The sequence below is a fragment of the Mesoplodon mirus genome (assembly GCF_964341445.2).
Source record: "Mesoplodon mirus genome assembly, chromosome: 13".
NCBI classification, from domain to species: domain Eukaryota; kingdom Metazoa; phylum Chordata; class Mammalia; order Artiodactyla; family Ziphiidae; genus Mesoplodon; species Mesoplodon mirus.
In genome coordinates this window covers 12,206,314-12,225,435 of record NC_138989.1, presented here as the reverse complement: position 1 = coordinate 12,225,435, position 19,122 = coordinate 12,206,314, and the positions used below count along the sequence as shown (strand labels likewise).

At 46.6% G+C, this 19,122-nt stretch overlaps 1 protein-coding gene across 4 annotated transcripts in view; it reads right to left on the bottom strand.

Moving 5' to 3' along the window:
- The window catches only part of FBXO21 (F-box protein 21), a 42,685-nt gene that overhangs the window by 14,153 nt on the left and 9,410 nt on the right, over positions 1-19,122 (bottom strand). For 3 of the 4 annotated variants that reach the window (XM_082641237.1, XM_082641238.1, XM_082641235.1), the window contains exons 4-11: positions 18,653-18,774; positions 15,604-15,750; positions 15,167-15,303; positions 14,062-14,198; positions 10,309-10,488; positions 9,103-9,235; positions 2,274-2,485; positions 622-779 (exon numbers count right to left, since the gene is read on the bottom strand). In XM_082641237.1, the coding sequence (XP_082497363.1) occupies positions 622-779; positions 2,274-2,485; positions 9,103-9,235; positions 10,309-10,488; positions 14,062-14,198; positions 15,167-15,303; positions 15,604-15,750; positions 18,653-18,774 (1,226 nt within the window). The remainder of the gene's footprint in view (positions 1-621; positions 780-2,273; positions 2,486-9,102; positions 9,236-10,308; positions 10,489-14,061; positions 14,199-15,166; positions 15,304-15,603; positions 15,751-18,652; positions 18,775-19,122) is intronic. The other variant, XM_082641236.1, reaches the window with a different exon arrangement.

Sequence of the window (19,122 nt, the reverse complement as noted above, 5' to 3'; positions counted from 1 at the left end):
GATAAATTCATCCCACTAAACGGCGCGGCAAAGAGGAGGAGAGCCCTGGGCCAGCACCTGTCAGGGCTGGCAGTGACCCCAAACACATACCAAGCACCTACCTGTTGTTGCCTCTCCCAGGTGCCCTCAGAGCCAGTGCTGTGAACTGCAGTTCCCACAGTGGCCACTGGGGGCGTCTCTGGGGGGAGCACAGCTAACTGGCTGCCAGTCTCAATGCTCGGGTGGCTCCCCCAACAGTGCCTATCGGTGCCCTCCAGTTCAGGCAGGCAGTATGAGCAGGGCACAAGCTGACCCTCCTTGCCTGCAGAGAGCCAATGGCAGTGCCTGGGAAGCAGGACTGTGACTGGCAGAGGCAATGACCAATCAAAACAGAGGTCGGCAACAGCCTGGAACAGGGTCCTGGCTGTGGTGGTGACTGAGGGGGAGACCCTGGGGTGGTGACTGGGTAACTCGCGGTATGGCCGCACCAATGCATACCCACCCACGTTTAACTGAGTACCAGCTCTGATGAGGTTAACAGCCATGGGACACCTGTCAACTCTGAATAGACTGACAGCCTGTGCCTGCAGAATCTGAGTGGTCAAACGTGTGCTTCAAATACGGACAGTACCAGCTACTTACCTTGGGCGGCATATCTACAGGACCCGTCCTCCACCAGAACATTATAGAAAGGCTGATGATGGCCGTGAGGCAGGCTGTGGACGTTCATGTTTCGAATCCACTCGTGTCCCATCATGCAGGTGGGGTCCCAGCCATAGATGACACAGTTATAGCCATACCTAATTAACATAAGAGCAGTGGCAGATCAGCTCCCTGGGGCCCTGTCATGGCAGCTATGAAATATAGAGACAATGGCTTGGCTTCTCTGAAGCTTACATTCTTAGAGATACACCTGCTTTTACTCCATGCTAAATCAATTCTACTCCTGCCTCTTTTTTTTTTTTTTTTTTTTTTTGCGGTACGCGGGCCTCTCACTGTCGTGGCCTCTTCTGTTGCTGAGCACAGGCTCCGGACGCGCAGGCTCAGCGGCCATGGCTCACGGGCCCAGCCGCTCCGCGGCATGTGGGATCCTCCCGGACCGGGGCACGAACCCGTGTCCCCTGCATCGGCAGGCAGACTCTCAACCACTGTGCCACCAGGGAAGCCCCACTCCTGCCTCTCTTTATAAACTCCTCTTATTATCCATCCATCCATCCATCCATCCACCCATCCATGGTAGGACAATTGAGGAAACACAAACTCTCACCAGATATTTGATGAGGTTAACGAACTGATTATCTTCTTAGATATGACAACAGAATGGTAAAGGTGTCTTTTTAAAAAAGTGAGCCCTTACCTTTCAGTGTTACCTACTGAAATAGCTACAGAGGAAAACGACCTCTGGTATTTGCTCCAGGGAGGAGGGGGAGGGGGTAAAACAAACTGTATGATAACTGCTGAAGCTGGACATGGGAACATCACCTGGTTCGTAACACTCCTCTCTCTACTCTTACATATGCTTGAAATTTCCACAACAAAGTTAAAAAAAAAAAAGAATGTACTAAAAGAATGGAAAACACTAGCCAAAAACTGAGAAAAGATATTTGCAACTTATCTGCACATAGAGACTAATACACAGAATAAAGAAACTGCAAGTCAGTAAGACTAACAACTCAAATGAACAGCAAAATACCTGGAGAGGCACTTAATCAAAGGAACCTGAATGGCTAGTGAATGCAGGGAAAGAATCTCAATCTGGGTGGTAACCAGGGAAATGCAAATTAAAACCACAATGAAATGCCATTTGCCATTTACCACATAAGTGCATATTTAAAGGTCTGGCACTAACACAAGCTGTTGAGAATCAAACCTCTCAGGGCCTGGCCTGCTGGTAGGACGTAAACAGGTACCGCTGCTCTGGAGGCAGTTTAATTTTGCCTCGTCAATCGGCCATGTCCAATCCCCAGGACCCAGCAAGTCCCTACCACCCTCAGATCCAAGGAGAGCGAGACCACTGGAGAGAGTGAGGACGACGAAGAGAGGAGAGGAAGAGCGAGGCTGACGGGGCTTCCGTCCCCCACGGAGAAGGGTCACTACACACAGCAGAAGAGTTCCCCGTTAGGAAAGCAAGCTGCTTCTTAAAAAACAAAAAGGTTAAAGATATGGTTCGGCCTTCGGTCCTCGCTGCGACGGGCCTCGGTCGCTGCTGCGTCGGGTCAGGTCCCCTCCAGGTGCACCTCCGCTGCTCCGTGTCCTCTGCAGCCGCGCGGGGGGCGGGGCGCCGGGGCACTCACCTCTTATGCTTCATAATGAGCCCAATGGCATAGCAGACGTCTCTGTGCTTCTCGTGGGAGCGGAGCTTCACCTCCACACCCACCTCCTCCTTCTTCCGCTCAATGTGCTCCAGCGTGTGCTGCACCAGATAGCCCACCGCCCCGTGCTGCCCGGGGTCTAGGGTTTGGATGTGCTGGAGAATGTCAAGCACCTTCAAGACAAGACAGAAAGACTAGGAGATAATATTTTCATTTAGGCCTTTTCTTTTTCCTGGCGAGGGATTTAGACCTACGTAACCTGAGGAAGGGCAGCGAGGCAAGGCGGGCTGGCGGCCCGAGTCTCCGTCACCCACAGGCTCTCACCCCGTTGGTGCTCTGTACGCCGAGTCACGCCGAGTCACTTCACGTGCTGGGGACTGGTCCCGGCATCCAAACGCAACCAGCGTTAACAGCAGGAACTCTTTAGAAACACGGGGACTGGGGTCCGCACAGGATGGGGACAGGAGGGCCTGTCGGACTAGGTGAACTCTAACAGGTTCCAACATTCTTGGTGAGTGGGGGGACTCAATTTCTTACGTACAGACAGGAAACATGTTCAACTTGCCACTCATGAATTGAGAGGAAAAAGAAATGTGAAGCTGCTTCAATCGAGGTCAAGAGGCTGAGCGATAGACTGGCCTCAGTGCTGCAGGAGAGGGGAAGGGGTCACAGGGAGGGCACTGGAGTGATGGATGCAAATCAGCACAGTTCATTTATGATGCCATCTGTGAAGCACGAAGATGTGCGGGGCAGGGTTCTGAAATCCTACTGGTTGCTTCAGTCACTTTAACTCCCAGTGGAATTCAGTGTTCAGGCGGACGGGGGAAACCCCGTCGCCCCGCAATCTATGTGACGAGCTGGCAGAGCAGCACTGCCTGACCCCAAGGCTCTACTCTTTCTACTGCACCCAGTGCCTCTACGGAAAAATACAAGTTCAAGGAAAGCTAACACACGTGAACAATTAGCAAGCCCCGCTCGCTCACAGCTCAGCCGAGGGTCTGTGACACGGGTCTCCTCCCACTTACGGACGCTGAGCAGACAGAGCAGCCTGGACTCTAGCCCCGGATCAGTCAAACTTGCTGTTTTTACCCTTGAATTAATTTATTCACTTATCAAATAATGATTAGTAACTGCCCTATTTCCTGATACATTGTGAGCCTATAAAAGTGTCGTGAAAACTACAGCTTTATGCAATATAACATATTAAAACTCAATCTTGTCTTCCAGAATGAGATTTGCAGGATCTCAATATTTACTGAATACTTATTCTCTGCTGGTCACTGTGCCAAGCCTGTCACATTTTTTACTTCATTTAATCCTCCCAACTTGAAGGTCAGCAGTCCAGTCACTGCCAATTTCAAGAGGAATCAGACGCAAACAGAGCTGCTCTCCAGGCCATCCTATATAACCGTATCAGGACATTGGACTTACATCAATAGCATGATTCCTATTTAACCTAAACACATGAGACCTGCAACAAGTTTTTATACTAGACTTAAATCACTCGAATCTCCCCCTTGAAAGACTCGTACTAGCTGCAGCCGGAAAATCTGCTCATTCTGGACTTCACCCTTGACCCCCCTCAGCAACAGAAGGTCCTGCTCCTGTCTCAGCCTTACTCCACTCAAGCACAGTAGTCGTGGCAGGTATCTTCTTGCTTATTCGATTTTACCCTTTAACAGAAAACAATAAACCTATTCAAACAGTAGCACTATGCTTAGGAGCCCTTACCACCCTATTCACAGCAACATGTGCCCTCACCCACAACGACATTAAAAAAACTGTCGCCTTCTCCACTTCCAGCCAATTAGGCCTAATAATGGTAACAATTGGCATCAACCAACCCTATATAGCATTCGTGCACATGTTCACACATGCTTTTTTTAAGGTCATACTATTCATATGCTCCGGATCTATTATTCACAGCCTGAACAACGAACAAGACGTTCGAAAAATAGGAGGCCTATTCAAAGCCCTGCCTTTCACCACAACAGCCCTTATTATTGGAAGTTTAGCACCGACAGGAATGCCTTTCCTCGCTGGCTTCTAAAGGCCCGATCGCTGAAGCTGCTAACACACCGTACACCAGTGCCTGAGCCCTGCTAGTAACTCCAGCTGAACCTCCCTCCCAGCTGTCCGAAGGCTCGCACTCCCTTCTTCGCACTGCTAGGACCACCTCACGTCTCTCCCTTAGCCTCAATCAATGAAAACAGCCCACTCCTAATTAACTCCATCAAACTTCCTACTAATTGTGTTTTTGCTGGATTTAGTATCTCCAACAACATCCCCCCAACAATGGTCCCCCTAATAACCACGCCCCCATACCTAAAATTAACTGCCTTTACAGTGACCATCCTGGGCTTTGTACTAGCACTTGAAACTAACCTTAACGCACAAGACTTAAAATTTATTTACCCCTCAAATACCCGCAAGTTTTCTAGGCTTTTAGGGTATTTCCCCACTATCAGGCACCGTTTACCTCCCTACCTAGACCTATCATAAGCCAAAAATCAGCATCCTCCCTCTTAGACTTAACCTGACTAGAAAATATTTTACCGAAAACCACACCCCTTATTCAATTAAAGCCCTCCACACTAGCTAAGCAACTTGCCTGACGTCATGGGGTTAGGAAGACGTGCAGTGAGGATGCGGACCCAGGGCTGACTCGCAACCCCAGGTCTCAGTCACCTTCACATCAAAGCAGCTCAAAGCAGGAAGAGGGGTATTTTAATTGACTGTTAGGAAAATTTTCATACACATAAAGAATGGACAGAGTGGTATTACCCCAAGGAGCAGACCCAGCTTCAACCAGTACCAGCCACTCGCCACCCCCCACAGTGGCCTTGTAATGTAGGGGACACTAACAACAGTTGTCCCTTGTAGCTAAAAGTATCTGACTTCACAGTAAGCTTCTTGTGTTCCCCTCTGCAGTTCCAACTAGTTACTGCTGACAACTTTTCTACAGACACAGTTTCCCCTCTGTTCCTGGCAGCCCCTTCCCGCCAGATAAGTGAAAGAAACGTAACGTGGAATCTTCAAAGCATAAAGGAAGTCTTGAACTCAGAGTATCAGAGGAGGAGATAAGGCTCAGGGATGATTACTGCCGTCCCTCCTGTGGTGTGTGGATGACAGGGTGAAGGGAGACGGCAGAAACGGAGGAGACACCGTGAGATGTGCCCCGTGTGTTTCCAAAAGCCGTGCTGACAGTGGGGCACCATGACGTCTACAGCTAGATGCCTAGGCCTAGAATCCCAAGGGCCCACAACCTTCAGAGTAGAGATCTTGGAACAGGGGTATCTATAGCACATGACTGGCAACTTGTTCTGTAAAGGGCCCGAAAGAAAATATGTTAGGCTTTGTGGGCCGTACGGTCTCTGACTCAACTACGCCCCTCTGCTGCTGCGGCTGAAAAGCAGCCAGAGACAGCCCGCAGACAAATGGACACGGCTGTGTGCTGACAAAACGTATTCACAAAGCCAGGTGGCTCTGGGCCCAGGGGCCAGAGTTTGCGGACCCTGCTCTGTCCTCTTAACTGCAGGTTTCCCCCGACATCTCTCTGAAGCTCTTGGCTCCATCCTCTGGACGTCCACTTCGTGGGCTCTTCCACTTTAGGGACTTCAGCTACCAGATGCGGATGCCAAGAGCGTCCACCAAACGCGGTACTCCACGGCTCCAGGTCGTGCCAACAAAACTCAACATATCCCAGACGGAACACTGTCTCCTACCCCGAAACAGGTCAGTTCCCCACACACTTCAACTTTTAAAGTGGCCACCCTTATTGGAAAATTGGGATATTCTCTTCGAGCCTCCTTCCTCGTTCACAGCTAACGAATTTCTGTCATTTCTTAATCATTCATTCAAATACAATGTTGTACCTACTGGGTGGCAGGAACTGTGCTGAGAGCAAGGGGAACAGCTACAGTAAAGAACAAGACATGGTCCCTGTCCTTAAAGAGCAGGCCTCGTGCGGAAGCATGGCTGAGCAGCTGCGAGACACTCCGCACAAGCTCTGTGGAAGGGCAAGCTCAGGGCCGTCATGGTGCAGGGGGGCAGTGGGGGGGGCTTCAGAGGCGAGAGCTAAGCAGGAGATCAGAGGTTCGGGAGCCGCTGACCTACAGATGGTAACTGAGGCGAGGAGGGCTGGTGAGATCACTGAGGGGAACCGTGCACAGTAGAAAGAAGTCTAGAAACTACCCCACAGTGTAGAGCCTTAAAGGGAGAGACAGAGGATGGGAAAGGGAGAGACAGAGGACAGCAACTAGCGAGAGCCTGGGAACAGGGGACCAGAATCAAAGGAACAGAGTGTTTTGAGCGGGGGGATGACCTCCAAGTGATCAAGAAAGATAAGGAAAGACAAGTGTCCACTGGATTTGGCAACAAAGAGAAAGGTTTAGCAAGAAGGGGTCATGGGCTTCCAGTTCACGTTGGGGAGGGGTAGGAATGGAGCTCCATGCTCTGCGCAGTGCAGGGGAGGTGACGGGGAGGCCATCACAAGGACCCTGGCCAGGCTGGGAGCAGAGAGGTAAGATGGAGCCACGGGCAAAGCTGGGGGCTGTCGTCAGAGGCTTCTCCTTCTCTTTTTTCAAAGATGAGGGAGACCTGAGTATGTTTAATGCTGACAGTAGAAGTAGAAACAGGGAGCTGCAGATACAGAAGCAGTAAAGGAAAACTCAGTAGTCCAAGGACAGGCAGCAGGTTGGATCCAGAGAACACGGAGTTTTGCCTTGGAAGACTGAGGGCCATCTTTTCCACTGAATGTGGAAAATGGAGGGAAGAGATAACTACGGATCGGAACAAGGATGTAGGTTTAGCAGGAGTAGAAAATGCCCTTCTGTTGGCTTGTTCAGAAACAATCTCGCCTTGGCCCTGGTCCACAGGGGTGAAGCGTGTGGGTGGGCTGTGAATCTGAAAGCCTGATGCCATCAACTTCTGTACGGGAGACCTTGGCAAACTACTTAACTTTTCTCGGTGCCTCGGTTTCATTATTTGTAAAAGGGCAAAAAACAAAACAAAACAAAAGTAGCCACCCCAAAGGGCTGGCAGAAGGTACTGGAGGTGTGCAGCACTGAGCTCTCCCAGCCGTCCCCACCACTGGAGGAACCTACTTCCCTGTGCTCTGCAATCATTCCCCGGCCTTCTAGGGCCACCTCAAACCCTTCCTCTGGAAAGGACCCTTTTCTAACTGCTTCCGCATCCCCTGGAGCCTTCCTCACTTCGGGCCCCAGCTCTCCTCCGCTGTCACGGGGTCCTTCCTGCAGTTGCAGCACAGCTCATGGAGGCGAGACAGTTGCCTCACACGGGGAAGGAGCCACCTTCCCTTCCTGAGCCTAGATGCAGGGAGCGTCTAGGTGCCTGACCCCAGCAGCCCATGAATGGTCATCATGGGGAAAAATGTTCTGCGTGTGACAATTATGGAACTTGTTCCCGTGACATCTGCTTGGAAGGAAGGCAATCCTGACCATCTGAGGAGGATACCAAGGAAATTCCCCCAGAGGCAGCACAGGAGCCCTAAACTGAGCCTGTCATCAAAGGGAAGGATGCCAGGGCTTCTACAGACGTTCCTCCCAAAGGCCATGTCAACCCTACTCCTTCTAAGGCTTCTAAGTACAGAATCTACTTATGAGGAACCATGCTTTGAAAAGATCTCTGCATTTTACAAATTATCATGAAATTCCTGAACTAATGTGCAGTAAAAAGTGAAAGGAATTAGTTATGTATATCCTGGTATCAAAAATAAATCAAGTAAAAAATAGAAGTAAACTATTCAATTCTGGACAAGGTCGTGGGAAGCAGGTGGTGACCTTGGTAGAGAGCCTAGTGTTCCAGTAACTCTTCTATCGGATCACATGGGTGTCCTGGGAGGACAGCCGCTGCCTGGGCTGTAGATGACATCTGAAGACTGGGGCTCAGGGATTTTCCTACTGACGCATCCTTTCCTAGAACTACGGTAGATCTTTGACACTGTGAATAAATGAGGCAATGTACATCTAAGCAACGGTGAGTCATTGAGATTATTTACTTTCTCAAGGAAGATTTTACCACTCTCTAGTGACAGGGCTGATGATTTTACGGTGATGTTCCTGTGAGAGCTTAGAATTCAAGTCTCTCACTCGGCCGTCTAAACAAAGTGGACTATTAACATATTCCCATGGACAAGCAAGGGCATGATGGGGGCGAGCAGCTGCTCCTGCACTGTGTTGCATGGCTGGAAGCATACATGTGCTGCACCCACAGCCCCTGAGGAGTGGTGCTGACCCCAAACACGGTGGCCTCTGACAGGGCTTCCTGCTGGCCAAAGGGGGCGTCACAAACCTGAGAGAGCCAAGTGGAACAGTAAAACCCAACAGTTTCCAAAGGCATAAGCAGTCCTAAAAGCATCCAGCAGCTGGACCTGAACACATCTAAGATCTCACTTTCCTACGCCACGCAGGGCTATTTACATGTGGTCAATTTAGTTGCTAACAGCACAGCTGGAGGATGAATATGGAAACTTCTGCTTCCTCTTGAGAAGGGTGACCTGGGGAAAATACATCTTTGGGGCAACAGTGGGTGAGAGGTAGGGCCGAGGCCTTGTGGTTCTGGGAGTTTAAGGCACTGACCACAGAGAGAATGGGCAATTCCTAGCAGGATAACTAATTTTTAGTAGAGTAAAAGGAGACAAAAAGTTAAATCGATGGGTCAAAACCAGGAGACTGTGAATAAATCTGTGTTTATCCTCCAAGTTAATACAAGGATAAACTCGTAAGCGCTGCCTTTCAGCTAGGAGTTCCCTCTCTAAGGCAGGTGCAAAGCATCAAAGTAAAATAATTACCTTCTCTGGCCAGATGCCCAGGTGGAAGTAGAGCCTGGCTTGGAGGAGGAGGAGCTGCACCTGGTCCGGGTACATCGCCAGGTACAGATCCAGGGAGTCCCTCAGGAGCTGGTACGACTGGTCGATGCCTTCCCTGTGGGGAAAGAAATCTGTTTTATGCTGTTTGCTTCCGAGCTAAGACCCTCTTTTTCAAGGCCCAGATTTTAAAAGTAATGGACGCAAATCCCATACGTTCTCTGATTCTGATACTTCCTCTCTTCAGCAAAGTTACAACACTCTTAATAAAAAAAGATACACAAGAAATAGAAATTTCGTACTCCACTAAGTTAAACTCGTAACCGTTTTCCTTATGGAGTCACCTCAATAACACTGTACATAAATTAAAAATGGGCTCTGAACAGCTGGAGGACTGTTAGGTCAGTGAAACTCTTCTGGATGACACTACAGTGGTGGGTACACGTCATTACACACTTGTCAAAATCCACAGAATGTACACCATCCACAGCAAACCCAATGTAAACTATGGACTTGGAGTGATAATGACGTGCCAGGGTAGGTTCATCAACTGTGACAAACACCCTGCTCCCGGGAGGGGGGGTGTTGAAATGAGGGAGGCTGTGTGTGTCCAGAGGCAGCGGGTAAACGGGAACTCTCTGTTCTGCTCAGTTTTGCTGTGTACCTAAAACTGTTCTTAAAAAAAATAAAGTTTATTTTTAAAAAAATTCTGCCATTAGGCAGAAAATACTCCAATCTACAAATTTCTATTTTCCCTGTAAGACAATTTTCCTTGGACTCAGAAGCAAGATTGTTTCATACTTTTGTTTCTTTTCTTACCTAAGTGATAGAAAGGTATAAATTAAAAGACAGCAAAGCACTAGGAGGTGAAAAATAATTGTTGCCAGTCTAAAATATTCTTGTTACTGGAGAATGCTTTCAGCATTTATAAAAGAGAACTCGCCCAAGTCCACTGCAAAGATCTCAAAGAAAAGTCACTTAGCACATCCTAAGTCTGGATAGCATTACATCATGGGAACCAGTTTTTTCCCATGGTGGGTAGATAGCTGCAGCTGTCCCAACTGTGCCACAAAGCATCCGCTGCTTCTCTGTATCACAGGTAGGCTCATTAAATAAAATTCTCTGTAAGGTAATTTGCACCTCCAAAGACGCACACGCCACGGAAGTACTGGAAAACCAAGAAAACCTTACCGCTTTCCCAGGCTTAAAAGGTTTCCCACCATTCGCTGTAACACCTTCTTTACATTCACCACCCCATACAGCGCTGCAGTCACATGCTGGCCGATCAGGTATTCACATTCTTTCACTGTCAGCTGCTTGCCTTTCCCAAAAGCATCTATGTAGATGTAGTCAAAGATGTCCAGGGTTGCCCTATCCAAAGAGCACACGTAGTGAGTCGTATCTCAGATTAGAGCTGAACAAGTCAATATTTAAAACCCCGTAATAAGTAGCTCAAATCAGAGACTGAATGTTAACACAGTGGCACTTCTACTGAAAATATCAAGGCCTTGCCCAAAGTCTGAAATCTGACCTCTATACACACTCTGCCGTATTAAGATCGCAGTACGCTGATACTTGAGAAATAGCACTGGCTTACGCCATTTAATACAGTTTTTTAGAGATTAACTCTAAAACGCACTGCCAGGCCTATCTATCAGAAGTCTGGTTGACAGAAATGTTTCTGGAATGCCTGAGCCAGTCTACTAATTTCACAGAGTAGCAACAGTTAACGTCTGTGGATCCCGGGCCCCTTGAGGCTGTGATGATAGTTACGGGGCCTGGGGCCACAAGGATTCTGGCCTCAGCTCTGCAGATGCGCTCGGGAGGCTCAGGCTGGGACCCTGCTCCAGACCCCGGAGAGCTGTGTCCCTGGCCTCCACCTCCTGCTCCTCCCATGGAACCGCCCTCCACGACCCGAGCTCTCGCACGTCGGGGTGGCCCACGCCGAGCCGGGCCGGTAGGCGGTCACATAAGCAGGTTCTCACTGCAGGACCTCTAAAGATACTGCATTCACCCTACGAGGACTCCTGAGGGATTGAGGTGGGACTTTGTTTCAGGGATAGCTGTTTTTTTTTTTCCTTTGAGCAACTGTTTCACTTTGATAGAGACTTTCTCTTCGGCAGCTAAAAAGCTCAGTCAGATTTCTTCTTTGAGTCGTATTAATAGCCTGCCTTTAGCAAGACATACATAATTGTTCCAGAAATAAGGAATGCTCTTCAACCCTTTTTTTGGGTCTAGGAGAACCACACAAATGCACACAAGTTTATAGGCAAAAATTTGAAATAAAATATGAGCAAATCAAACACAGCAATGTATTATAAAAATCCATATGAGTAAGTTAGATGTTCCTTAAGAATGAAAGGAGGATTGAACGCTAAAAAACTTCACCATATGCAGACTAAAAGAGAAAAACCACATCCTCTCTGTAGACACAGAAAATAAATTTTTGGGGAAAAAATCCTAGTTATTAATAAAACTCTTAGCAAATTACGACTTTATTATTATTTTTTTCCTTTTTTTTTAACCGCACCACACGGCATGCAGGCTCTTAGTTCCCCGACCAGGGATGGAACCTGTGCCCCCTGCAGTGGAAGCATGGAGTCCTAACCACTGGACCGCCAGGCAAGTCCCAAATTACAACTTTAGAAGGCAGCTGTGATCATCTCAATGAAAGGTGCTGCTCCCAAACATCATGCTTGAGAGGAAATTTTAAAGTCATACCCAAGGCAGAGTGCCTGCTATCACTGTTTCTATTCACTGTGTACAAGAGGACCTAGCCAGCAGAGTAAGTAAAAGAGACACAAACATACAACAGCTGGAAAAAATAGGAGAAAACTGTCACAATTCAGACAATATGACTGTCTACATAGAAAAGTTGAAAGACCTAGCAAATTATTAGCACTAATAATTGATCCAGCAGAGGTGCAGATAATCAGACCCAGATCTAAGTCATCAACCATGCCCCTGTACACCACCAATACACAGACAGCGTAATTTAAACAATTACCATTTACAATAGCAACAAAAAGTTAAGGGACCCAGGAATAAATCTAGCAAGATATCGAAGAGCTGGATGTAGAAAACAATAAAATCTTTTTAAGGACATTAAAGATGACTTAAACGTGGAAGGAGATGTGTTTACAGACAGGCAGACTGAGCAGGGAAACGCAAGCAGGCCATACTCCTCACGTGAATCCACAAACCCAGAGGAGCTCCGGGCCCAGCTACCATACCAGAGCTTCGAGGTGCCTGACAAACGGATTCTAAAGCTGCACGTGAACATCAGGCTAAGAGGAGCCAGGGCAATTCTAAAGGACTCCGTGGGGGCCTCGCCCTACCAGTCATTAGGACTAACGATAAAGCCACAGTCAACGCGACACTATGGTCTTGGTGCCGACACAGAGACCACGGGCCCGAGGAGCAGCCCAGTCAGGACGCAGAGGGCCTGCAGCCCAGCAGCTGTGCGCTCTCCCGCCACCCTCCCGGCCTCTCCCCAGCGGGCCAGCCTTTATGGGTCTCATCAGTGTTTGTGTCTGCCAGGTGCTTGGGGTGCTAACAAACCACTTCATTGTTCATCTGCATTGTGGTGTATGCTCACTGTAGCCTAAAGAAGGAAAAACAATCCTGTTACCACACACAAATGTGCCCAGCAATAGGTCACTGTGGTAAGTAACATGGTAATTGGTGTTTTAAATGCTTTATATCATGCAGAAATCCTTGGTGGACCACTATATAAGCATTTAAGAATATTTTAGAGATATTTGGGGAAATTGGTTGGGTTATTCAGGGAGAGGGAATGAGCTGAAAAAGCACTTTTCTCATTTAAAATAATGGAAAATGGGTGCCTGCTATCCAAAAGAGAAACCATTCAATACATTTTAAGGAACAGACTATATCTGGGAAACAAGGAGAGCCTGTACTCGCTATTCAAGGAAACATACACATGTAATGAAATATTAAAATTTGCATGGAAATAACAAAAACTTTCAAACTAACTGGCGGTTATCTCTAGAGAGGAGAGGAGGGAAAGGGATAAGGAAGAATACCGAGGAGGCGCCAACTTACAGACAAGTTTTATTTCCTAAACCCGGAGGTGGAAATATAGAGAAATTCCACCAGTCGTGTAAAGCACTGGCTTCTCTCATTTAACCCTCCAAACCACTTTATGAAAAACATTAGCCCCATTTTACACAGGAAGAAACTGAGGCTCAGAGGAAACCGAGGTCTAAATTCAAACTTCAAAGCTCAGCTACTTTCTATCATTCCACTCATCACTTCACCAAACAGTACCACAGCCAGTCATTAAGAAGTAGTTTGAAATAACAGGATGTAATTAAATAACTATGTTTCTTTTCCCTCTAGATGGCACTTTTAAAGAGACCGTCTCTCTAGTCCAATAGGACACCAAGTCTAAAACAAGAGAACAAAACAGAACTCATTAACCTGGTGTTCAAAATGCACATCAGGTCACCAACCTTGCCTAGGAGTGCTGCTGCTGAGAACTTGAATATTTGCTTTTGCACATGGGTGAAGCACTTGGGCCCAGTTCCCTCTCCCCTGCTTCTCCCTCCCTCCTTCCCTCTCTTCTGGGGGGAGATTTTATGGAAGACTGGGAAGTAACAGTTTCTTTAAGAACTCTTTGTACTGATTTGCTTTGGAGCAAAGGGACTCTGAGACTCACATAAGATCCTGAACTCTTAGTCCTGTTCTTTAAAATTAAATGTTTTCTCTGAGATAATTGGAGATTCACATGCAGTTCTGAGAAATAAGACAAAGATCCAGAGTGCACTTCTCCCACGAGCAGATTACGGACGTGGATACAGTCAAGAGCAAACCAGTTCCATCACCACCCTAGGCCCCCTTTTAACCTCTGCTGTTACATCTCCTCTCAGCACAGTGGAAATGAATCCTCAGGGCAATCATGATGTGTCACGGATGGCTCACCCTTCTGCACCTTGGCACCACCGTAATAAGAAGTGACTGGGGAAGTTGACAGGCTCCAGTGGGACCCCCAACTGCCGGGCAATCGTCAGGTAGAGCAGAGACATGCTGATTGGGATTCCAGTTCTGCGGATTAAAACCTAGCAGAGAAAAGAAGGCTTTAGCTTCACAGATATGAACCACACCTTCTCAACCCTTCCCCACACCTCAGTGGGCACCTACTGTGCATCAGGTGAGAGGACAGGTTTTCAGGCTTAAGTGGATGAATACTTCATTTACTTAGATCAGGGTTCTCGGACTACAGTCCATGGGCCAAATCGGACCCACCAACTGTTTTTGGATGGCTTGCATAAGAAGAGTTTTAATATTTCTTAATGTTTAAAAAAGTCAAAAGAATACTATTTCATGAAACATGAAAACTATATGAAATTCACATGTCCATGTCCACATACATCGTTTTACTGGAACACAGCCACACGCCTTTGTTTCTGTATGGTTTGTGCCTTCTTTCGCTCGACCACGGCAGAACCGAGTGGTTAGGACACAGGGCACGTGGCCTGCAGGGCGAAGGAGAATCACTGTCTGGCCCTTCACAGAAAAAGTGTGCAGACCTGTGATTTACGCCCTCCTTCTTCTAGGAAGAAAGCCATTTCAGATAACATGTGTAAGATATGACAAAAGAAAATACAAGTCTCATAGAGAGCAACAGAACAGATACGAAAACGGAGACAGGTAGGAAGCAAATAAAAAAACAAGCCTCAATGATGTAGCTGTCATGTATTTCCTCCAGCCTTCCTGGAAGCCAGTGCAAAAAGGAAGACCTAGTTAGTTTCATAGTTTAGTGTTCACAAGATGCAAACTGACCACACTGAGTCAGAGAAGTCCTATTTCTAGTCAGGAATTTACCTCAAGGGTTTTCAGAGGATGCTCTGTGATGAAGCAGGTAAAAGCCACAGCAATATCCTCATAGTAGAGGCAAAAATGAGTTTCACTGGGCTTTGAGATGAACAAAATCTATTACTTGCTCTCAATAACTGTACAGTTTATCAAAGATAAGCTTAATATATATATATAATTATTATATATTTTCTATTATACACACACTTACCTGGTGCATATATAAGTTTAGGGCATTATAGTAATCCATTCGGTTCCCCTTGAACTTCAGTTGGTCATAAAGGACGTAGTTCATGGCATCCAGCACCTGGCTCTGGAGTTCTATTTCCATTATCATGGAGGATTCACCTGAAATACAGAGACCTACTCTGAGGACACAAGCACAAATAACGTTGTGACCAGTGTCCCAAACAACCTTTAACATGCAGACACTGGCAATGTCCTAAGAATATACATCAGGTGTTACCAACCCAGGGTGGAAAAGAGAATACGTATTTGAGGTCTTTTACATCATCCAGGTGAACATGTGGTTGTATCATCAGTCGATTTTTTGGGACACCATGGGAATGCACTGCAGAATTCCCCAAATTAATCAATTACTCTATGTTTTCTTTTGCAAATACAGCTGGATCCAAAGCAATTCCACACCTGCCTTGAAGGCCAAGCTGGGGTGGCGACTATTTATGCCCCGGAGGGTTTTGCAAACAAGCTCCACGATGCTGTCAATCTGGGCCTGAATGTCTCTGAGGCTGATGTCGGAGAGAGGATTGCAGTACTGGTCAATATACACGGCGCCTGAAATGAACAAGAATTACTGAATAAATTCCTGCTTCTACCTTTTCTTATTAGTGGTCATTCACCCCAGACTCCTGGGGCCACAGCTCTTTACACCACCCCTCCAGATGTGGTTCCTATCTTGGATGTCAGGTCTGGCTGCTAATACACTGAGAAGGAGCAACATCCTTACAACAAAGATGATTTCATTATTATTATTATTTTTTTAATACACCAAAACTCTCTCAGAGATCATGGACTCAAAAGAACTGTGTGATACATGCCATATCTCCACAGTCTACTAGGAAGAGAAATAAATACCACAAAGGAGATCTTTTCAAGCTACTTCTCTCTCCCTAATTTTCTTATAGTTCAAAATCCAACAACTCTGAAAACTTATAAGACAGTACATTGAGATTTAAAAAAAAAAATAGTTGAAAGCCCTCAATGTCAGATATACCATTTCAACAAATTATTCTTCTGAAAGGTGAGCCAGTAAATGGACTTTGGAGAGAACTGGACTTTGAAATTAAATAGTTACACTCAGGAAACCCACGGCTAATAAGTTGTACGGAGCACACCAGAGACACTGTCTCTCGAAAATCACTACTCTTCACCACCTTAGGTTACTCTTTAACCCGAGACCCAGTGGGCTAAACTGCTCATCTGCTATAGGACGTTTTCACTCGGGAAGCTGCAGAGTCACTTTAAATTCAGGAGGTCTCAAACCAGCTCAGGACCTGGATCCCCTACTTACACCCCAGTGGGTATCAAGAGACCTGGACACCAGCCCCAGTTCTGCCACCAGCCAGGGAATGGCTCCTGGGCCTCCTCGCGACTCAGCTCCCCCACCTGTCGGCTGAAGGGATTTAGGCCGCACAGCTCCGCAGCCTGTTCTATCCGACTGCTGCTTCTTAGACTTTGTCAATGGCATCAGATGATTCTAGTTGGTCACCAAGGATCAAAACCTTGGAGCCAATTTCTATTCACTCAACTAGTGAAAAACCTTCAACAGCTACCCAATGTCCACAGCACTGATGTGAATGAGCTGCTGAAAATTATAATATTACTTAATATTTGAAAGATGAAAGAGAAGTAATTGTTTTCATAAATAAAGCTTGTCAAGTTATTCTTGACTGTGGAATAAACAGAAGATGCCTCTTAACTCTGGGATGCATATATGAAGATTCCAGGGTGGTAAGGATATTTTATTTTAGTGAACTGAAGCAGATACTTCATGTCCTTCTGGATGGTATAATCAACAAGATCAAACAATAAGAATCTGCACTACGCACTGTGGAGTATATCCTGATCATAACATAAGGACAAGTAACACAAGAAACACAGTGACTATTAAAGAAACAACCTGTACACACAGGAAACAGAAAGGATGGACAGGGTTTACTAGCCACGGTTACTGTAGGTCTGAGGCAGTAAAATCTTCAAGTGTTGCAGTTATCAGGGAAACTTAACGCAAGTGAAACCTGAAATGAACCTGGAGGGTGAGTAGGATTTAGGAGGGAATCCTAAGGAAAAGGGATACCACGAATGAGGAAGTGAAGCCAGGTGTATGTGTATGGCGCCAGTGAGGATAGTGGCCTGGCTGGAGCAAATGGGACATGTTAGAGAGTGATGGGGAAAGGCCTGACTGAATTATGGAGGGCACTGAAAGCAGGCAGAGATTCAATTTAAAAAAAGGAAATCAGCTGGCCACGTCGCAGGCTCACATGGAGTGCTGAAAAGGCTGGGTTTCAGACTAGGCCGGCACTGTACGCTGGCTGACTTGAGAGCAGGAGGGGGTGGATGCCCATGAAAGCAAGTATTACTTAGAAAGCTGCTGCTGGGAGAGGTGGCAACGGCCTGCGTGAGACCAAGAACAGAACGGAGACATGACTATGAGAAACGCTGGAAAGGAAAAAGAATCAATGAATTGGGTAAGTCGCTGGGAGTAGGGAATGAAAGTGAAGGAAGAGTCATATCTGTATTTCATAGCCATAATTTGTGGGAGTGTTTGTGGAATATGCTAGGAATTTAAAATAGTTTTTAAACAATGAAGTCACATCTTGTTCTCGTTCAGCTCAGGAGGAGCAGAAAGTTCTTCCCCTCCTCTTGCCTGTGTCCACTGGACTTCCTTCCACTCACCTCTCATTATGGACAATGAGATGCACTGACATGCGAGAACATTTTGTCCTCATTAAACTCCAACCAGAGAGGTTAAGGGGTTTGCTCAAGGTCACATGGAGACAAACCTGGACACATTTATTTCTGATTTGAAATGAGGCTTCAAAGCTCAGAGAGACAGGGAATTAACCTCATTAGCTAAAATGTCAGCCTCATGCTTTGAACCGATGATGCATCTTTAAATTTATTTATTTATTTATTTATTTATTTATTTTTGGCTGCATTGGGTCTTTGTTGCTGCGCACGGGATTTCTCTAGTTGTGGCAAGTGGGGACTACTCTTCCGTTGCAGTGCGCGGGCTTCTCACTGTGGTGGCTTCTCTTGTTGCGGAGCACGGGCTCTAGGCGCGCGGGCTTCAGTAGTTGTGACTCATGGGCTCTAGAGCGCAGGTTCAGTAGGTGTGGTGCACAGGCTTAGTTGCTCCGCAGCATGTGGGATCTTCCCGGACCAAGGCTCGAACCCGTGTCTCCTGCACTGGTAGGCGGATTCTTAACCACTGCGCCACCAGGGAAGCCCGATGGTGCATCTTTATAAACACTGTCTCTTTAGCTGACAGCTAAGGATTTTGACCAGATCTTAGCTCTGAATTCTGCCTACCTAATTGATCAGACCATACAACCCAACCTCCAGAAGCCCATGTAGCACAGTTTACTTTTCCACTGCTTTTCCATCACGGCCACTTTCACTGCTGCTCTTAAGGACAACTCAGCTGCCTATCAAAATATCAATGTTGAAGTCTCACCTTCAAGATATGATTCATAGTCATCAGGCTGCTGAAGAAAAGCCTTAAGATTATTTAAAATTTTCTGTTGTCGTAGGTAATAAAGAATTTTTTTGGCATAGTATTTCCAGGTCAAAGCTTTTCTGGAAAAAACAAATAAACAAACAAACAAGCAATGAGTCAATAAGAATTAAGATATTAAAATTCTCAATTATCCACTTTTTTACTTCACACTAATCATACCACGTTAAGAGTCTACTTAACAAGAAAAGTATAATTGGCTCACAAGCATATAGTACTTATTATCATGGAAGCAGACAGCACAATTTAGGGTTTGGCATTTGTAATTTAACACTAAATTAGCTGTGCTGAAATTCAAGAAACAGTTATCCATTTGGCTTCAGATTTACTAACAGGAAATGAAAGAGAAACCTGAAAAGTCAGGGGAGCTGGGTGAGTCTCAGGAGACAGGAGAAAGGCATTTGGAAGCT